The sequence below is a fragment of the Xyrauchen texanus genome, chromosome 12 (genome assembly GCF_025860055.1).
Source record: "Xyrauchen texanus isolate HMW12.3.18 chromosome 12, RBS_HiC_50CHRs, whole genome shotgun sequence".
Taxonomy (NCBI): Eukaryota; Metazoa; Chordata; class Actinopteri; order Cypriniformes; family Catostomidae; genus Xyrauchen; species Xyrauchen texanus.
In genome coordinates this window covers 16,200,520-16,219,489 of record NC_068287.1, presented here as the reverse complement: position 1 = coordinate 16,219,489, position 18,970 = coordinate 16,200,520, and the positions used below count along the sequence as shown (strand labels likewise).

The 18,970-nt window shown below is 43.7% G+C and overlaps 1 protein-coding gene across 1 annotated transcript in view; it reads right to left on the bottom strand.

Annotated features, from left to right (window-relative positions):
- Window positions 1-4,779: 4,779 nt before the first annotated feature.
- The window catches only part of LOC127652517 (ubiquitin carboxyl-terminal hydrolase 31-like), a 41,237-nt gene continuing 27,046 nt past the window's right edge, over window positions 4,780-18,970 (bottom strand). The window contains exons 13-16 of the mRNA XM_052138684.1: window positions 11,548-11,773; window positions 11,276-11,434; window positions 10,350-10,502; window positions 4,780-10,037 (exon numbers count right to left, since the gene is read on the bottom strand). Coding sequence (XP_051994644.1) covers window positions 8,548-10,037; window positions 10,350-10,502; window positions 11,276-11,434; window positions 11,548-11,773 — 2,028 coding nt within the window. The 3' untranslated portion in view covers window positions 4,780-8,547. The remainder of the gene's footprint in view (window positions 10,038-10,349; window positions 10,503-11,275; window positions 11,435-11,547; window positions 11,774-18,970) is intronic.

Genomic DNA, 18,970 nt, shown 5'->3' with positions numbered 1-18,970 from the left:
TTCCTGCTATTTTAAGTAGTGTTTAACACATATCCATTGCATTAAACCCTTTTTCCCGTGTCGCGTATCCCGACAATGCGCATTCATTGTATGAAAAAAAAGCAGTGTGAACAAGGTTCCAAGGTTTTTTCTAATAATTATAAAGCTATTATTCTTGGTAGTCTTGAAACAGTCTCTTTTCCTGCCCTTCTAATGAGATCAATGCATTATCTTTCCTAGCGCAACCCCTACTGAGTTCAACTTGCACACAAAGGAAGCCTCCGTTGATCGGTATTCAACACATTTTGTCATTGTTTCTACGTCCGTCTGCCCTTGACTAGCGGTACGGCATAAATGAAACATTTGCATTTCAAAGGTAAATAAGCATAATTTGATGGCCTTGTTTATTTTCACTGCCTTCACAGAAGTTGGATGTGAAACAGGTGGAAGCTTTTCAGGAGCTTTTTCAAAGTTTTGGTCCTTTTTTCTCACATCTGGCTCCAGAATATATAATGATCATGTTAAGTGTGCAAATTCACCACCATTTTAAATCCTAAGATCACAAAACAAAGAAAGCAAAATGTGGGGCTTACAAGGCAGATTTAAGGCTTACTGATCACAAGGCTTGTGGGATGCAGACTGACACCACAGACAGGAGTGGGACACTACAGGGAAGTGGATGGGAAGTGACAGATGATGTCACCTCACAGGCTGAGCTCTAATGGAGTCCCCACTACTAACTGTCAGAATTAGCTACACAATCAGGCTCAATGGGCAGGAATATAGTCTTCATCTGACCTGAATTCAGGATTTATAACATTGATCAGACGACAGATAAAGCAGATATATGCCAGAGGCAGTCAGTGTGGTGAGACAGGGTTATAAAAAGTTGAGAAGAGAGAAGATTGCAGTCTGCAATCATCAATGGCCAAATGGGATGCTCAGTGAGTGGACACACTGATATATTTTAATACCATCTCTCTTAGACCTCAGTAGCAGAAATGCTGATATACTTGAGAAGTCTGATTCATTTCTATGAGTTGGTATTTTCAAACTGTATGATGCAACGAGTCAGTTCCAAATATAGATTACATTTTATCATTCCATGTCAAATGAACTATAGGTCCGTGCCTAAATTTTAATTTAGATTTGTTTGTTTTTACTGATGAAAGATTTCCATAATAATGAATACCAGTACCTCAGACCTTTGTTTTGTTGGACATGAACATTTTAATTCATATCATGTGACCCACATTTGGTTTGACCATTAAAAATGGGCAAAATAAATCATATCAGGTGGAGCCACATTGACAGCCCCATATTTCTAAGATTTAACCAAATAGGGCCTTACAAACTAAAATACAAAAGGAAAGTTTGTTCAGAACCAGAATCTAAAGGATATTAAGATATATTTAATACTTATAGAATTGTAGGCACTACTGCTTATGAAAAACAACACAAAAAGGGTGTTTGTTATGTTCTATTTTTGGACTCACAACATTGGCATCTAATGCAACATGGGGTGCCAAAATCAAATGATTTTAGTAATAGACCTACCAATCTCTTTGTAAAATAAAATAATTGTCACGGATCCTTCTGACCCACCTACCAATTTCACTCAACCCTCTCACTCTCCTGAGTACTGATCACCCACACCTGCCTCCAATCATTGCATCAATCAACTCCTCTATTATAAACCTTACTCCCCTTCCATTCTGTGTCTGGTCTCAACTTCATGTACAGACACACTTAGCTTTATATCTAGTGTTAATGCCATCACCAGTCCTCTTCAGCGACTCCAGTGCCCATTTCCTCAACGCAAGCTTCATTGTTGCAAACCTTCCACCTCAAGGAAAGTCACCATCTCTATCAGTCTTCATCATGTAAACTTTCACCACTTCAACCCAGTACTGTCACATCATCACTTACCTACTGTCTCTGTTTGTGTGTCAATAAATACCTGCTTTGGTTCAAACATCGTCCTTGAGTCTGAATATACTTTACAAAAATGATTCTGCCCCTTACTAAGCCTTTTTTTTTTTTTTTTTTTTATAAATAATATACCTGTAGTTGTACAATACATAGTGTTAGGAGTTACCATCTTTATTTTTGAAATTACATATGTTAGTCAGCAGGTGGTGGCAAAAGATAATTTTTGTGTGTAATATGAGCCAGTTGGTGACGTAAAGTGAATCCGTTAGTCATTGTTTACATAGAATAGCGCTCTGTGAGATTCCACATCTGTTAAAAATGGCGGAGGACATCGCTGTTTCTATAGTGAATGACATTTGCACACTGGCACAATTTGCACAATTTTCAGCCTCATTACTTTTGAACGGCAGTTTATATACGAGTATGCTTAAGTTGTTTTAAAGCTGAATATATTGTGTATATGAATAAGTATTGTAAGAATTATACATTAGATATATAATATTTATAATACATAAATAATTATATTACTATATATAGAATTGTAAGAATTGTAAACAATAAGCTTCATTTCACTGTTACATTTACGTAACTGCTGCTAATAGTTAATAGTTCATTGCGAGCTGGAAATCACCTGTCACCAGCCTGTCTCTGTACTATCTGAAAAGTCATAAATACGACATTAGTTACCATGAGATTAGTGAAAACAATGAACATGAGGTAACATAAAAAGGCAACAGAAACCCTAGCCTGAAATAAGTTGAGGCAAATAACGGTAAGCGAACACTAATCCTCAAATATTAGCTGATTTGATCTTTAAAAAAACAACATCGCTGTAACAACATACTCATGCTACATACATATGTCGGTGTGTTACATAAATATATAAAATAAATGCATTTATTGACTACTAATTACCAGAAATCGCAGTTCTGTCACTCTAACAGTTTGAAATGCCGCCAAAGCACTTCCTGGAACTATCTGAAGTCTACGTGAATCACGTGACGATCAAGCGTTTAGAACTTCCGTTGTTGCAACTCTCTCTCTATATTAAAAAAAAAAAAACTGTCTCTCTATATGGCTCTGGGACGCACCATTTGTTTTGAACCAGCAACGGCAGATTCTGATCGGTCATGTAATATAGTTCCATGCACAAATGTGCTAATGTTTTAAGCTGCGTTACAAGCCATTCACACATTGGCAAACAAATCTTTACATATTGCACCTTTAAGGTAACACATTTAAAAAATATATATATACCAAGGAGTTTTCTCCAATCTGTAACTCATTTATGGGTTTAAGTTTGTAAAGAGCACTTTACGTGAGCGTCTCACTACACCATGTAGCAGATGTTAAATATTCAGCAATGCATTTGCACTGAACACCCATGCCAGGACACTTCCTCTATAGCTGCTACAGTTCAGAAGAACCAGGCTGTTCACTAATACAAACTGCCAGAATCTGTAATGTAGAGAAGAAAAAAATTATTCTGATGAGGCTGTATTTATAAAAGAAAGAAAAAAAAGGGCATATAGAAAGAGGTCCGTTTGAAATGCAGCTAATGGTAATGTATTAGGTCTGCTTCTGAAACATTTGGTGATGCAGTTTGCTTAGAGACAGCTTTCACCTCTGCTGATCAATGTGAAAAGTGAGTGAAGTTAAGCAAAAAGCAAATAATAAATATTTTAGGCATCCCTTGAGGTTTGGGACGCTGAGAGTGGGATAAGCCCTCAACAGTGTTTGTTCAGTTTGAGGTGTATATTGAGGCCTGAAATAACATAACAGCCTCCCTTTCTCTGCAGTGCAGAACATTTTGGCCGCCATTCAAGCAATCAATTTTTGAGAGCATGAGATTTCAAATTTGAACATGCACCTGCCCTGCAAAAAAGCATAAACATTAGATCTGACACTCTATATAGTCTATTTATGTCTAGATTTAGAATACACTAATTCAACGAGAAAGAAAACCAACATTAGTAATTGGTAATGAGAATGTGAAATCCTATTGGTCCAAATTCACATTCCACTGAACTGCATATCACACATTAAATATGTTGTCATTTTGTCACATTGCGCCTACTTAGGACGCCTGTGTCAGGGGGACTCAACCCTGTCCCAGCTGACAAATGTATGTTCTTAAAAACGTTTTCCAAACATTACATTGCGGTTGTGGAAATGTGGAAATGGTCAACTTTCTCATTTTTATTTAAAGGTCTTGTTTAAAGGACAGTTACTCCCTAACACAGTGAGAACTTTTATTAAATTCTAATAATGTCAACGTTCTATTAACATATTTATTAGCATTTGTTTCTAACCTTTATATAACATTAACAAGAGTGAAAGCGACCAATGGTGATGAAACAAATTGAAGCAAAATTCAACTTTATGCAAAAGAGCACTGACACAATGTGGCGATTAACAATGTCACTGCAGACACTGGAGCAATTTCTAGCTGATGAAATATTTTTGAGCAGAGTGTAACAAAAATATGATAAAAAAAAAAATTACCATGACTTTTCCATGATTGTAATCATTTCCAAGATATTTCCAGGACTGAAAATCAAAGTTAAATAAAAGGAAACAGTAGGGGAAAAAAAAAAAAACATTTTTAAGGGGTTATACTTCGTTTAGGGGAGCTGAAATGAAAAAGACAAAGGGGGCTAAAGCACCTGAATAGCATTTAGAATTGCTGGTTTTGCCCTGTTAGGAAACTTAATATTTCACAGCATATTTTAAAAGCAAGGAGAAAAGCCCCATCTAATGGTCAACCTTGAGTAATACAGCTTGGCATCACTGAAAAGAGCAAGGTAATGTTCAAACCCAGGTTGATAGAAATCAAAGAAATAAATTATTTCAAGGCGAATTGTGAGTTTAAACCTCTAATGCAGGTCCATCTTTTAATTGTTATTCAACCTCCAACTTACATTGGGGAGACAATGTTATGAATACAAATGATTCTTCAAAGAAATACTTTAAATAATAATTAAAAAAAAAAAAAAAACATGAAAAAGTGCATACACATAACAAAACATACAAATAAATTAACAAAGCATTTGACACAGTCACCTGCAAACGAACATTTACATGTTTGTTTGTTTTTTTACCAAATATTATTTTCCTTTTTTGGTCAACCTAGGCTGTTGATTCTAAATAACAACCCAGATATCAGCCCGCCAAGTGGGTACCAGATTGTGAACATTACATGTAAATTGCTATGGGCCGAAATAAATCAATCATTCAAGTCCAGTGTGTAAACCAAGAGCATGCATATTCCATAAGACTGATACAGTTTTATTATAATGATAAAACAATTTGTCCTATACAAACGCTCGATAAGACCTTGTCATATTAGAACTTGAGCCATTTAAAACATCCCATAAGATTTAAGTAGAGAGGGTAATAGCACTTCTCAGAGTTCTCAGTACAAATCTACCATATGGCTCATACACCAATTAGCCACAATATTAAAACCACCTGCCAAATATTGTGTAGGTCCCCCCTCATGCCACCAAAACGGCACCAACCCGCATCTCAGAATAGCATTCTGAGGTGTTGTTCTTTTCACCACAATTGCAAAGAGTGGTTTTCTGAGTTACTGTAGACTTTGTCAGTTCGAACCAGTCTGGCCATTCTCTGTTGACCTCTCTTATCAGCAAGTAATTTCTGTCCACAGAACTCCCGCTCACTGGATATTTTTTGTTTTTGGCACCATTCTGAGTAAATTCTAGAGACTGTTGTGTGTGAAAATCCCAGGAGATCAGCAGTTACAGAAACACTCATACCAGTCCATCTAGCACCAACAATCATGCCATGCTCCAAATCTCTGAGGTCACATTTTTTCCTCATTCTGATGGTTGATATGAACATTAACTGAAGTTCCTTACCCGTATCTGCATTATTCTATGCACTGCACTGTTCCACATGAGTGGATGATTGTTGGTGTCAGATGGGCTTGTTTGAGTATTTCTGTAACTGCTGATCTCTTATCTGACTCAGATAACCACTCTGTACAATTGTGGTGAAAACAATAGCATCTCAGAATGCTATTCTGAGATAAGGTTGGCACTGTTTTGGTGGCACGAGGGGTATTAGGCAAGTGGTTTTAATATTGTGGCTGATCAGTGTATGTGTAATGGTCCAAAACAACTTCTAAACTTAAGACATGGCATGACATGAAAGACGTAGTGAACATAATGCTTAGTGTGTCAGCATTGCAGGCAATGCAGGGAACTGTGTGCACTGAATTAATGCTGATGTTGTTGGAGAGATTTAAATCTCCCTACATATTAAATGCAAAAGCCTGACCAGGCCACATCATGTGAAATTTGAAAGCAAAATGTGAAAAACCAAAATATATTGGAACTATAAAAATAAAAAACAAAATTCATCACATGGATACAGGGAAGCCATAGACAGATTACGATGTAAAAAAATCATAATATAATAAAAAAAAAAAAATCATAATATAATAAAAATAAAAAATTTAAAATTGCATGAAAATTCAAATTCCAATTACACATTTTGGAACACTTGAATCAAGTTTAAAGCTGTTGAGCTAATAATTTGTACTCTGACATTACAATATTTAAGAAAAAAATTAAAATTTCACAAGTGTGCAAAAAAGAAATAAAAAAGGAAATGATCCAAGCTCTCAGCTGTTATTTAAAAGAAATATGCAGACATTGATAACCAGACTCAATTTCTTTAGCAACAGTCACTTGCATAGTTAAGTGCATGCATTAATGTAATCATGCAATACTGTTTTTTTTTTTTCCAGAAATACATTTTCAGTGCACACACACAATATGGGCCTGTCGCAAATAAAAGCATGCTACACATGAAAAAGGTTAATTGCTATTTGTCTTAGGATCAAGTGAGTGGACAGATAAGGGTGCGTTTCAGCAGCATGAAAATGAGAATGGTTCAATAGTGGCATCAGCACAGCTTGGATTAATGTTTTAATAACTGGCCAACAAGATGGAACAGTGGCCATTGTAATGAAACCATTAAGCAGATGTAACAATATTCTAATGACCTATTTATCCTTACATTTCTACTGTCATAAATCAAATTTTTAATTAGTCTGAATGATTGTTAGAATGAAATTATCTTCGCTTACTTGAGAAAAATATATATTTTAGTGATTTCTATGGCGCTATACAAACAAGCAACATAAAGACCTTTTAGCAAAACAATTTCATTCGAGTATTACATCCAGCTGCTAATGACATAATCTTGGCACAAAAAAAAAAAATTATATTAAAAATAGATCCCCCATTTGTTTATTATTTAGCTTGAATAAATGTTTTTATTACTATTGCATATGTGCAGTATTAATCATTAAAAAATAAAATAAAATTATAGAGAAGTCAATATATCTTTACTCCAATAAAGTTTTGAAAACTATTGCACTGGTTGCAGATAAATATAGAGATAGAAACCATCACCAAAGTATTCAACCCCAATTCAAAACAAGCCAAAAAAAAAAAAAAATGCATATCAGCTATGGATTTGGCGGGCATGAAATGGTTCAAGTATGACATTGTGGCTTTAAAAATTTCTTTGTGAAGACAAAATAATATACAACACATCATGCAGGGCTTACACCATCTCCATTAATATCTAGATCAAGAGATACCACAGCATTTTGCTGGAATAAACGGAACGAGATTAGAAGATTGTCCTCCACTAACTTACCATTTGAAAGATCACATTCATACAGCAACAATTAAGCTATCGGTCTATAGTTGGCATTGTTGCACACATTTCTATGGGCAGGAATGCTACTTGAACACTTGTAACTACTTTCGAGTACAAAAGGAAATAGTTGGGTTTGGAGAGCAGTTTTTGAGCAGTACCAATGAGATTGTTCACTGCGGTTACCCCCCACAGTCTACAGTTTCAAATTTTAAGTTTTCATAACGTAAAAGTCAAGGGTATACTTTTTTTACCGTGTGCCGTTCCATCTCGAGCATGGTAGAGTGCTGTTTTTACCACGAGCCCATACAGATGCGTTCGACTGATGTGACGGCAACGTGCAAAGAATCGGTCTGTCTGCGTCTAGAAAAACTAGGCTGCACGTGGACAGTGCCGATGATAAAATTTGCTTCATGCACACTGTGTGCAGGACGTACCGGCACGCAGAAAACTGAAGTATACTTTGGACTTAACTCTTCTAAATCATATACTATATCAGTGCCAGAGGAACACTGGACTTTAAATAGCACCAAGTATAGAAGTGGAGCAAATTGGTACAGTGCTCCAAAGAATATATTGTAAGATTCTAATTTCATCATAAGTGACTTGTCCTAAGAAAGGAACAGTAACAAGTTAAAAAGTATATAACATATCATCCGTTGCATTTAAGCATAATTAGAGGGAGAAAGAATATGTACAAAGTGCTAGTTTAAAACATTCCTATTCTGAATCGTGAACAGTAGTAGATTCACATACCATACCTTGCCGGAGACAACGTTTTGGTTCCATGGCAGGATAGAAAGGCGCTTCTGATAATTTACATATTTTCTTTAAGAAAAAAATAAAATACAGGTATATACTATATACTTTAGACTTATATTCTTCTTAGGCACATCAAAAAATAGCTGCATTACAGAAAATAATGACACCACTATTAAAATGTCATTGAGGCATATATGTTGGCCGTGCAGAGGATTGCATGCTGGAAGAAAGCTTTCTAGAGGATGCCATCATTTCAAGTGGCTTCTTTCCATTGATGGGAGACTTAAGACTAGTCTCGGAAATGGAAGACTTTGACTTGCCTACTGGCAAGAGAGAGCGTTTGACAGGGGATGAGATTTTCAAGGACTCTTTCTCCTCCGTGGTGGCCTTCCTGGAGCATGGCTCTGGAGAGACCTCCTGGGATGAGTTGCCCATGACCTCGTCAGCACTGTTGAGTTTATACTGGCTGCTGGACTTGGCTGTCCTTTCAGCAACCTTCTTAGCAAGAATCGTGGTCTTGCCTAGGTCGGCCGACCAGCGAGTCTCTTTCTGCCGAAGCGCGCTCTTGAAAAATGACAGTCCCTTGTCCTCAGACTTGCTGCTGCGGCGGACATCTCTTGAGGAGACACTTGGGGAGCGCAAGCTAGTGACTGAGGAACTACTGCTGGAGCTTCGTATTGGCCTCCTCTCTGGCCGACTTCCCTCGGCACTTTTGGGCTGGGATATCCGAGGGGTGGCACTAGCTCTGGACTTGTCTACCAGGGGACTGGTGGAGTGTGCCAAGTCTTGGCTGGAGCCCCTCTCCACTAACAACTTCTTGCAAGAGACAGAGTTCCTCTCAGCCACAGAGCTTTTCTTTGCTGTAGGTGATGGAGAAGCAGAGGATTGAGGCGTAGGCATCAGAGACGGCTTCCCCTTTGTGCCTACAGAAACTGGAGACACCTGCGAAGACGCTTTCTTTCTTGAGGGAGTTCCTGAAGGTGTACCCTTGGTACCTTTGGGAGAATCACTCTTCTCTTTTATATTGGTCATTTTGGTGCCCTTCGCTTGAGGGCTGGAAGACACTTGGGAGGATGGAGACTTAGTTACAGATGAGGTGCTCTGGCGCTTCTTAGAAGGTTTCTCCTGGTCGCCCTTGGTCTTGGCGGAGCTCTTTTTGTTAGTGTACCCTTCTGCTTTCTGAACCGATGCGGAGATCTTATGCTTCTGATCTTTGGAGAGCATTCCAAGCATGTTCTGATCCACAGCATTAATCTGGTTGTTGTTGTCAACGATTTCACCTTTAGAGCCTTTCCTGTCAGCCTGTACAGGAGCTCTACAATAGGCCTCATCTAGGATCCGTTTCCCATTGATCTCATCGCTACAGTTCCCTTCCATCATTGCCAGTGGGGCCTTACTACTGGGTTGACGCTCATGTCTGCTGTAGCTGCCAAAGCAAGATGTGGACACCTTGTCGTCACAAGCTTCTCCTATCCTCTCAAGAGGAGGGGAAGAGCGAGAGTCCAAAGATAATCGTGAGGGTGAGTTGGATGTCATCTGCAGTTTAGCCGACAAGGACCAGGATGGTTTCATCCCATTTTCACTGAAAGCCAGAGGACTGGTGACTGACGATCTGGAGGACAAGCTCTGACGTTGAATACTCCTAACGAAGGGTCGCGCTGAGAATCCTCCTTATAAAACAAAAAGTACAGAGATATTAAAACTAATGCGATGATACCAGACAGAATGAAAGAGCATTGGCATGCAGTTTTGTCTTAACTGAGCAAGGCAGGAGATCCTGTGTTAGTAAGCACTAAAGCTAAAAGAGAGAGAAGACATAAAGAAAGGCAAGAGTAAAACACTGGACAATACACAGAATAAGAGGACACAAAAAAGATGAATGCAAAATATGGTACTAATAGGCTTCTAAAGATTTACATATTACAGAAACTGGAAAGATAAACATCTACATTAGGATTGAGAGGCATAACAATGTTGCTCACCATCATCTTCACTGCGATCAGCAGGAAACTCCACTGACTCTGCCAAAGAGATCAGGGATGTGCGTCTGGAGGAGGCTCCAGAGGCCAGGCTAGGCGGCCTGCTGCCCGGGAGCCGGTTAACCCAGTGTTCACATAAAGAAGAGCTGGTTGAGCCTGAGACAGTTATAAGGTGAAACAGAATGTAAATATCTTCAAAAAAAGGATACAAATTAATTTAAAGGGGCCATATTCTACACTTCTATAGCATTTAATTTATTTTTCTCTTTAGTCCAATAATAATGTTTGTCAAGGTTTATCGCACCAAACAATACATGTAATTTAGCTTTAAATGACAATTTTACACCCTTCCTAAGATCCTTAAAATTAAGCAGGCTGCGTGGTCTGTGCATTTTAGGATTTCTGTGAAGAAATTGCCCATTTTATAATTGGCTAAAATTTGCATGTGAAAAAAGTAGTTTACACTGCCTTTCAATGCTGAATAGCTGTTGATATGTAAACATGGATGATCATATGTTAATGTACTCTTGGTTATAACATAAATACTTGACAAGTCTGGTAGGACTGGGGAGGGATTTTACATTGTGAATGTTAAAGTAGCATAGCAGACTCTTATATCAAAAGAAAAAAAGAATAAACTGTTTTTCATTATATGTCCTTTTTAAATGGCTCTACTTGTCAAAACCTACATACAGCTTATGATCAAAGGGGCTATAAATGTTCATTCTACCATCATAGCTCCAAACATTTTATCTGGCTGTATCAAAAGTTCATAAGAAAGTGTCATGCTAATATTAAGGGCTTTCTTTTGGCTGGAAAAGGAGGGCCACTTTCTTCATATACCAGCACATCCAGAAACCATCTAGATTAATAAGACAAATGAGTAAGTAAACTGTAAACCCAAAACACAATAAGGAACAAAAAGTCACCTGCAACTGAGCTGTTTGCTGACCAGGAGGGAATAGTTGTCCTCCTTTGATAGAACAGAATGTATGCAGTCTGCTGGCAGACATCCTCATCAGCTACAGGCTGAACTTCACTGTCATCAAAGCAATACCACTGGCCATCAATGGAGTTCTTACAGTAAGCTGTTGGAGTAAATTACACAAATTGCCATGTTCATCAAATGCACCAATCAAGAGGCCTATGAGACTAAATGTTTCAACTAAATGCTAGCACTGCAACAACTGATCCTTCTAACCTGTGTAATGCCCTCCATGCATGTTGCCATGATGATTACACACAGCATAAAGGTCGTAAAGGTAGTCGTCTGGATTACGGCCAAGTCCATATGGTCGTCTCCATGGTGACCAGTGGGACGGTAGACTCCAACTGCTCTGGCTTCTCTTCACTACATGGGGTGCCATATCCATGCCAATTAAAGGAAATCTCACCATGTTCTGCATCTTAACTCTCCTGTCCCCTTCCTAGAGGACACATAACTCACACATTAGTATATTGGAGGGTTTTATACAAAGTCAATTTTTTTACAGTGCCTTGCTCATGGGCACAATGGTGTTAGCTAATGGATCGCCCCCTGGTGGGTTTCAAACATACAGTTTTTAAGTTGCAGCCTAGATCTTTAACCACCCTACATAAACATTTTGTGAAGTGATCAGGGTTGGGCAAAATTAAGAATTTAAGAATCTGATTCTTTCAGTTTGAATTGAACTGAACTGGTCACATCTCACGAGATGTTGAACAGGAATTTGAATTAATACAGCCATACAGCAATATCCACCACTTTGTATTAAAATAAATATTAATTGATAGTACATTTCTTTGAATTTTATTCTATTTTCATTTTTCATTAAAGGAGCAGTATGAAATATTCAGAATCCCTTGTTATTAATTACACCTGTGGCCGTTAAGTGAACTGCAGCCAGCTACATGTTGCTCATGCTTGTGCATACACTCCATAGGGATGTGATTGAGTGAGCATCCAAAACAATGACGTAACATACAAAGAGACAATGTGATTCACCGGCATCATGCTGAAAGATGAGGTAGCATAATTAAAATTATGCAGTTATGATTGTTTTACAACAAACTTTGAGACTGTATATTATATTTGACTCTCCAGTGCTGGAACAGGGCTAAAACAAAGTGTGGATACAGATCTGACTATGCAAGACTAGTTCTCTTATGAGAGGTTCTCTCGTATTGTGTAAGCTAGCTTACGCTACGGGAAAGATTCATCTTTTCTGAGATATTGAAGCCAAAAAATTATCCTTAATTTTGTATCCATTGTCAACGCAGTGCGGCAGCTGCAGACCTTGAGCGGGCTAGCTAGCGAGCTCATTGGTTGCTCTGCGGCAACTGCTGCAGCCTATAGACGAGCTTGGGCTGAACTCGCGATCCAATGAGAGGCGTCCGTGCGCTCACTGCATCAAAGCCCGCCAAAAGGGCGTGACTAGAGTGCATATAAGCGTAGTTCGTAGGCTGGAACCCTGATTTTCATCTCTTCAGCGAGCTCTTCGCATCACTGAACTGGAAGCTGCGTCGCCGTTCGAGGGGCATCTAGCAAGCGTGGACAGCGCCGAAGAAGCTGGCCGTCTTCGCCACCTTCAGCCATCCTGCGAGCTACGCCATCCGGCGACGTATCCCTTTTAGAGCAAGCTAAGTTCCTCAGCGAACTTCACAAAAGAGTATCGAGCGTCTTTTAAAGATGCCTCGCACTTCCTGCGGCTCATGCCGCGCTCCTCTCAGCGCCGGAGACCGACACATCATCTGCGCTCTCTGCCTGGGACTGGGGCATGCAGAGCTCGCCCTGCTGACTGGCGGATGCGACCTCTGCGAGGAGCTTCGATGTCGACCCTGCGGGCTCGACTCGAGTATGCAAAACCGAGCTGCCGCGCCTTCTGTTTCGCCGCCGAAGAAGCGCCGCTCCCAAAGGCTGCCAGAACCGGTTTTAGAAGCGACTGTCTCGCCGAAGCCCCTCCCTCGAGCATCGTGTTCACCCTCCCCGCCCCGGACGCGCAGTTGCCGCCGGCGGCGCGACTGCTGCCACCTCGGAGAGCGAGGCGGAGGACAAAGGCTGCTGTTCCATCATGGCTTCGGACAGCAAGGAGTGGTCACAAGCCTCCTCAACGGCCCAGGAATCCAGCAGGACCGCGCCGGAGTTGAAGGGGAACTGATACGCCTCCTCACACAGGCCGTCGACCGCCTCGGGCTCGAGTGGTCACCGCCCCTGAGCAGGCTCCCAACAGACTCGGCGGCTGTTTTCTTCAAAGCCGTCACCGCGGCGCCCACGGCCCGGGCCGCTCCCTTCCTGCCGGAACTCCACGCCGAGCTCTCTAAATCGTGGAACATGCCTCTCTCGGCCAGGACTCGATCCCACGTCTCCACCGCTCTCGCTTCAGTGGACGGCGCCGCCGAGAAGGGCTACTCTTCCATCCCCCCGGTCGAGGATTCGGTAGCAGCACACCTTTGCCCGCCCTCCACGAGATGGCGGCCTAAACCAGTGCTCCCGTCTAAGGCCTGCAGAACTACTTCCGCCTGTGTTGGCGCGCCTATTCCGCCGCCCGGCCAAGCGCATCTGCTCTGCATTCCATGGCCGTCTTGCAGATCCTCCAAGCGGACCTTCTTCAGGAGTGGGATGAGAGAGGCAGGCACCCAGAGGCTGTTACAGATCTAAGGAGCGCTGACGGACCTCGCCCTTCAGCGCCACCAAAGCTGCAGCCCAAGCTATAGGGAAGTGCATGGCCTCGCTGACTGTAACCGAGAGACACCTGTGGCTAACGCTAGCCGACATGGGAGAAACTGAGCGCTCCACGTTCCTCAACGTGCCGCTCTCTCCGTCCGGTCTCTTCGGTTCTGCGGTAAGTGGCATTGTTGACCGTTTTTCGGAAGTCCACAAAGCCACCCAAGCCATGAATCTCTTCCTGCCTCGCTGCACTAGCACCTCTGCAGGCCGCCCACGTAACCAGCCTCCTGCACGAGCATCTTCACAGCGCCCAGCTCAACAAAGCCAGACTTCCCAGCGCCGACAGGGCGGCCGCCCCAGATCGCGATCAGACAGCCGCCGTAGACCACCGCCCCCCCGCGGGCCTCGGCCTAAGATTGCGCTGAAACCTGAACAACCGAAGTCCTCCTAGCTTTGTTGAACAAACGACGGCTCAGTCCCGCCGCGGCCGGACCACCGTCAAAGCTTACGCCCCTGTCAGTCCCCTTCTCTCAGGCTACTGCAGTGGTGAATTTAGCAGCCAACAAGCCGGTGACACTGCCCGCTTGCCTGCACTCAAACGCCGTTTTCACGGCGACCCAAATAAATCTTGTAAAGAGCAAACATGTCTTATGTGTAGAAAATGTGCCCACAACCCTGTGTTCAGCCCCTACACACAAGCATAACACATCCCGTGCCCCTATCAGAGCACGCTCTCATAAAGCGATTACTGAACCGCTCGGCGTCAGAGTCAATGAAGGCGCCCACAAATGCGTCGTGGCGCCCATTCTCTAGCTGCTCTGTCACACGACCAGCCCTATGTGTAGAAAACGTGCCCACAATCCAGTGTTCACTTCTGCACACAAGCACTGCATGTCTCGTGTCCCCACCAGAGCACGCTCACATAAAGCGGTTACAAACCGCTCGGCGCTAGAGTCAATAAATGCGCCCACGAATACGTGCTGGCGCCCATTCTCTGCCCGCTCTGTTACACGGCCAGCAAACATTCCTCTGTGTGTAAGTCCCGTGCCCATGACTATGCTTACGCATCACGTAACAGATGTGACTCTTTCCCCATTCATTCCAATCGGAAGTCACTCACAAAACAGCCTGTTCATGCTGTCTGCGAGCAATCATGCATAAACACACTAAGCAGCTCACACATTTTATTCAGCTCTGTGTGCGGCAATCAGAGCGAATTGGCCATTCACCCTCTAGCGTTACGCTTCAAAGCGTGGGAAGCTATTCCAGGGATATCCAAGTGGGTGTTAAGCACAATACAACAGGGCTATTTGCTACAGTTCGATCGCCGCCCTCCTCGCTTCAGAGCGCGGCTCGAAACCACTGTGAACACGGAAGCAGCGCACATGCTTCGTTCAGAAATAGCAAGCCTTCTGTGCAAAAGGGCCATAGAGAAAGTGCCACCCTCTCTGAGCGAGTCGGGGCTTTACAGCCGTTATTTTCTTGTTCCCAAGAAAGACGGCGGCCTCAGACCCATATTAGATCTCAGGGTTTTGAACAAGGTGCTTGCAAAAAGACCGTTCAAAATGCTTACAATCAGGAAACTCCTTGCGCATGTGCGCCAGGTGGACTGGTTTATTTCTCTCAATCTGAAAGATGCATACTTTCAGATTCAGATAAATCCCCGTCACAGGCCATTCTTGAGATTAGCCTCGACGGCCAGGTTTATCAATACACCATCCTTCCGTTCGGCCTGTCCTTAGCACCCCGTACTTTCACGAAGTGCATGGATGCGGCGCTCGCACCCCTGTGGAGTCAGGGTTTGCGAATTCTGAACTATTTGGACGACTGGCTGATTATGGCTCAGTCACATATGGAGCTTCTGTCTCACAGAGCAGTTCTCCTCAGACATCTGAACAGTTTGGGTCTTGCAGTCAATTGGACCAAGAGCTCACTACAGCCCAGTCAGACAATTTCCTTCCTTGGGATAGAACTAGACTCCGTGGCAAAGATGGCTCGCTTATCTACACAGCGCGTGCGCCGTGTTCAGCGACTAGCCGCATCTTTTCAGATGAACAGCCTCACGCCTCTGAAGAAATTCCAGAGAGTGCTAGGTTACATGGCCTCAGCCGCAGCAGTACTTCAGCTGGGTTTACTGCACATCGCCCGCTTCAGCATTGGCTAAGCACCAGCGTCTCGCCGGGCTTGGGCCACAGACCGCCAGCCCATCAAGGTGACTCAGACCTGTATTTCAGCTCTGCAGCCTTGGACAGTGGCTGAGTGGTATCAGCGAGGAGTGACAATGGGAGCTGTATCTTGCCGAAAAGTCATCTCGACAGACGCGTCCAACACGGGCTGGGGCGCGGTCTACGAGGGCTCTCCGGTTTTCGGCCTATGGTCAGTTCAGGAAAAGCTCCTTCACATAAATTGTCTGGAAATGATAGCGGTCGATGCAGCGCCGTGCGCTTTCTCCCGGTCATTCAGGGTCACCACGTCCTGGTCCGTTCGGACAACAGATCTGTGGTATCCTACCTAATCCGTCAGGGTGGTGTCAGATCCAGGAACCTTTTCCATCTGACGGAACGCATACTGAGTTGGTCCCAGTGCCACCTGCGCTCGCTGAGGGCGACGCGCGTGCCAAGCCACCTGAGCGGCGGCCCGGACAGACTGTCCAGAGACAATATTCCCCCAGGGGAATGGTCCCTGCACGCTCAAACAGTCCAGACGTTATGGCACCTATTCGGCAGAGCAGAGATAGACCTCTTTGCGTCAGAAGAGAACTCTCACTGCCCGATATTTTTCTCGAAACCGAGGGCAGCTGGCCTAGGACTGGCCCAGGCCCGCTTACGCCTTCCCCGTCTCGCTATTGCCACAGGTAATGCAGAGGATCAGGGAAACTAGTCACTCGGTGCTCCTCATAGCCCCGCGTTGGGAGAATCAGACATGGTTCCCAGAGCTTACGCAGCTGTCACTGACAGCACCGTGGCCCATCCCAGTGAGAGCAGATCTCCTCTCTCAAGCTCGCGGCACAATCTGGCATCCCCACCCAGAGCTGAGGCTGCATGCGTGGGTGATCAACAACTACCCGTCGCTCTGCCAGAAGGAGTAATAAATACCATTATACACACTAGAGCCCCTTCCACAAGAAGACTCTATGCGTCAAAATGGTCTGTGTTCTCAAAATGGTGCACCGACAGAGACCTGGACCCGCGGACATGTGGGGTGTCAGTCAGCTGCTCGTATTTCTACAAGAGCTGCTGGATAAGGGCAGATCCCCATCCACGCTCAAAGTGTATGTGGCAGCCGTTGCGGCGTTCAGCTGAACCCTGCACGGCCAGTCATGGGGAAAAAACAAGCAGGTCATCCGGCTTCCTTAGGGGAGCTAGAAGGATGAACCCCAGCGCCCCCATCGGTTCCTATCTGGGATCTTTCTATAGTTCTCGAAACTATGAAAGCCCCCCTTCGAACCACTTCAATCCGTGGATTTGAAATACCTTTCACTCAAAACCGTTTTCTGACTGCCCTGTCATCAGTCAAGCGTGTGGGAGACCTTCACGCGCTGTCTGTCAGCTGCGTGTCTTGAGTTTGCACCAAGTGACTCCAAGGTCATTTTAAAACCTAGACACGGCTATGTTCCCAAGGTGATCGGTACTCCTTTCAGAGCACAGGTCATTTCCCTATCGGCGCTACCAGCATCCGATAGCGAGCGCGACGCCAATCTCCTTTGCCCAGTCATAGCACTGAGATTGTATACCGCGCGCTCGCCGCTTTCAGGCGCTCTGAGCAGCTTTTCGTTTAGTTCGAGGGCGCACCAAAGGTCTCGCCGCCTCGAAACAGACACTATCTAGATGGATAGTGGGCGCTATTGCTGCTGCATACGGCGTCAAAAGACCTGCCATGCCCGTTGGGCATTAGGGCTCACTCCACTAGAGGCATGGCATCCTCGTGGGCATGGTCCAGCGGGATTCCCATTCACGACATATGTGTGGCAGCGGGATGGACTTCCCCTCCACATTTGTCAGATTTTACAATATGGAAGTGCCCGCTCTGCAGGCAAAACTACTAGCGGTTTAATACGCTACAGCTCCCCTGGTGAGCTGCACTGATGGGACACATTCCACACAGACCGGCACCGCCGCTCTGTCGATTCCCTTCCCACTATGTGCTTATATATCACACAAACACTGACCCGCATTCTTGCCGGCCAAATCTTATTTCCCCACTCATAAGGGCTACCCGGGTCCCCCTTAATTCCCTGGGGCTCATACAGTGGATGCTTGGCGCGCGGCGTTGACAATGGGTTCCGTAGCGTAAGCTAGCTTACGCAATACTGAGAGAACCTCTCGTAAGAGAACGTATCGGTTACCTAACGTAACCTCGGTTCTCTCTAGATGAGGAACGAGTATTGCGTAGCCGGCCGTGCTTCGCGCCACGCGGCGACTTTTACGCTTCAGTCAATGAAAACCAGGGTTCCAGCCTACAAACTACGCTTATATGCACTCTAGTCACGCCCTTTTTGGCGGGCTTTGATGCAGTGAGCGCGCGGACGCCTCTCATTGGATGCGAGTTCGCCCAAGCTCGTCTATAGGCTGCAGCAGTTGCCGCAGAGCAACCAATGAGCTCGCTAGCTAACCCGCTCAAGGTCTGCAGCTGCCGCACTGCGTTGACAATGGATACAAAATTAAGGATAATTTTTTGGCTTCAATATCTCAGAAAGATGAATCTTTCCCGTAGCGTAAGCTAGCTTACGCAATACTCGTTCCCTCATCTAGAGAGAACCGAGGTTACGTTAGGTAACCGATACGTTTGAAGTAATCACTTTTCTTTTCATGATACATTGACTGCATTTATACGATAGCCTATGTCGGCGTTAGCCAGCAAGTCAGCTTTATCAATAGAAGTTAGCTAAATATGGAGGATGAGGACAGTAGCTGTTTATAAAATAGAATATGCATTATAAATATGTTGACACAATTCAGTATTGATGTGATTCCATCAC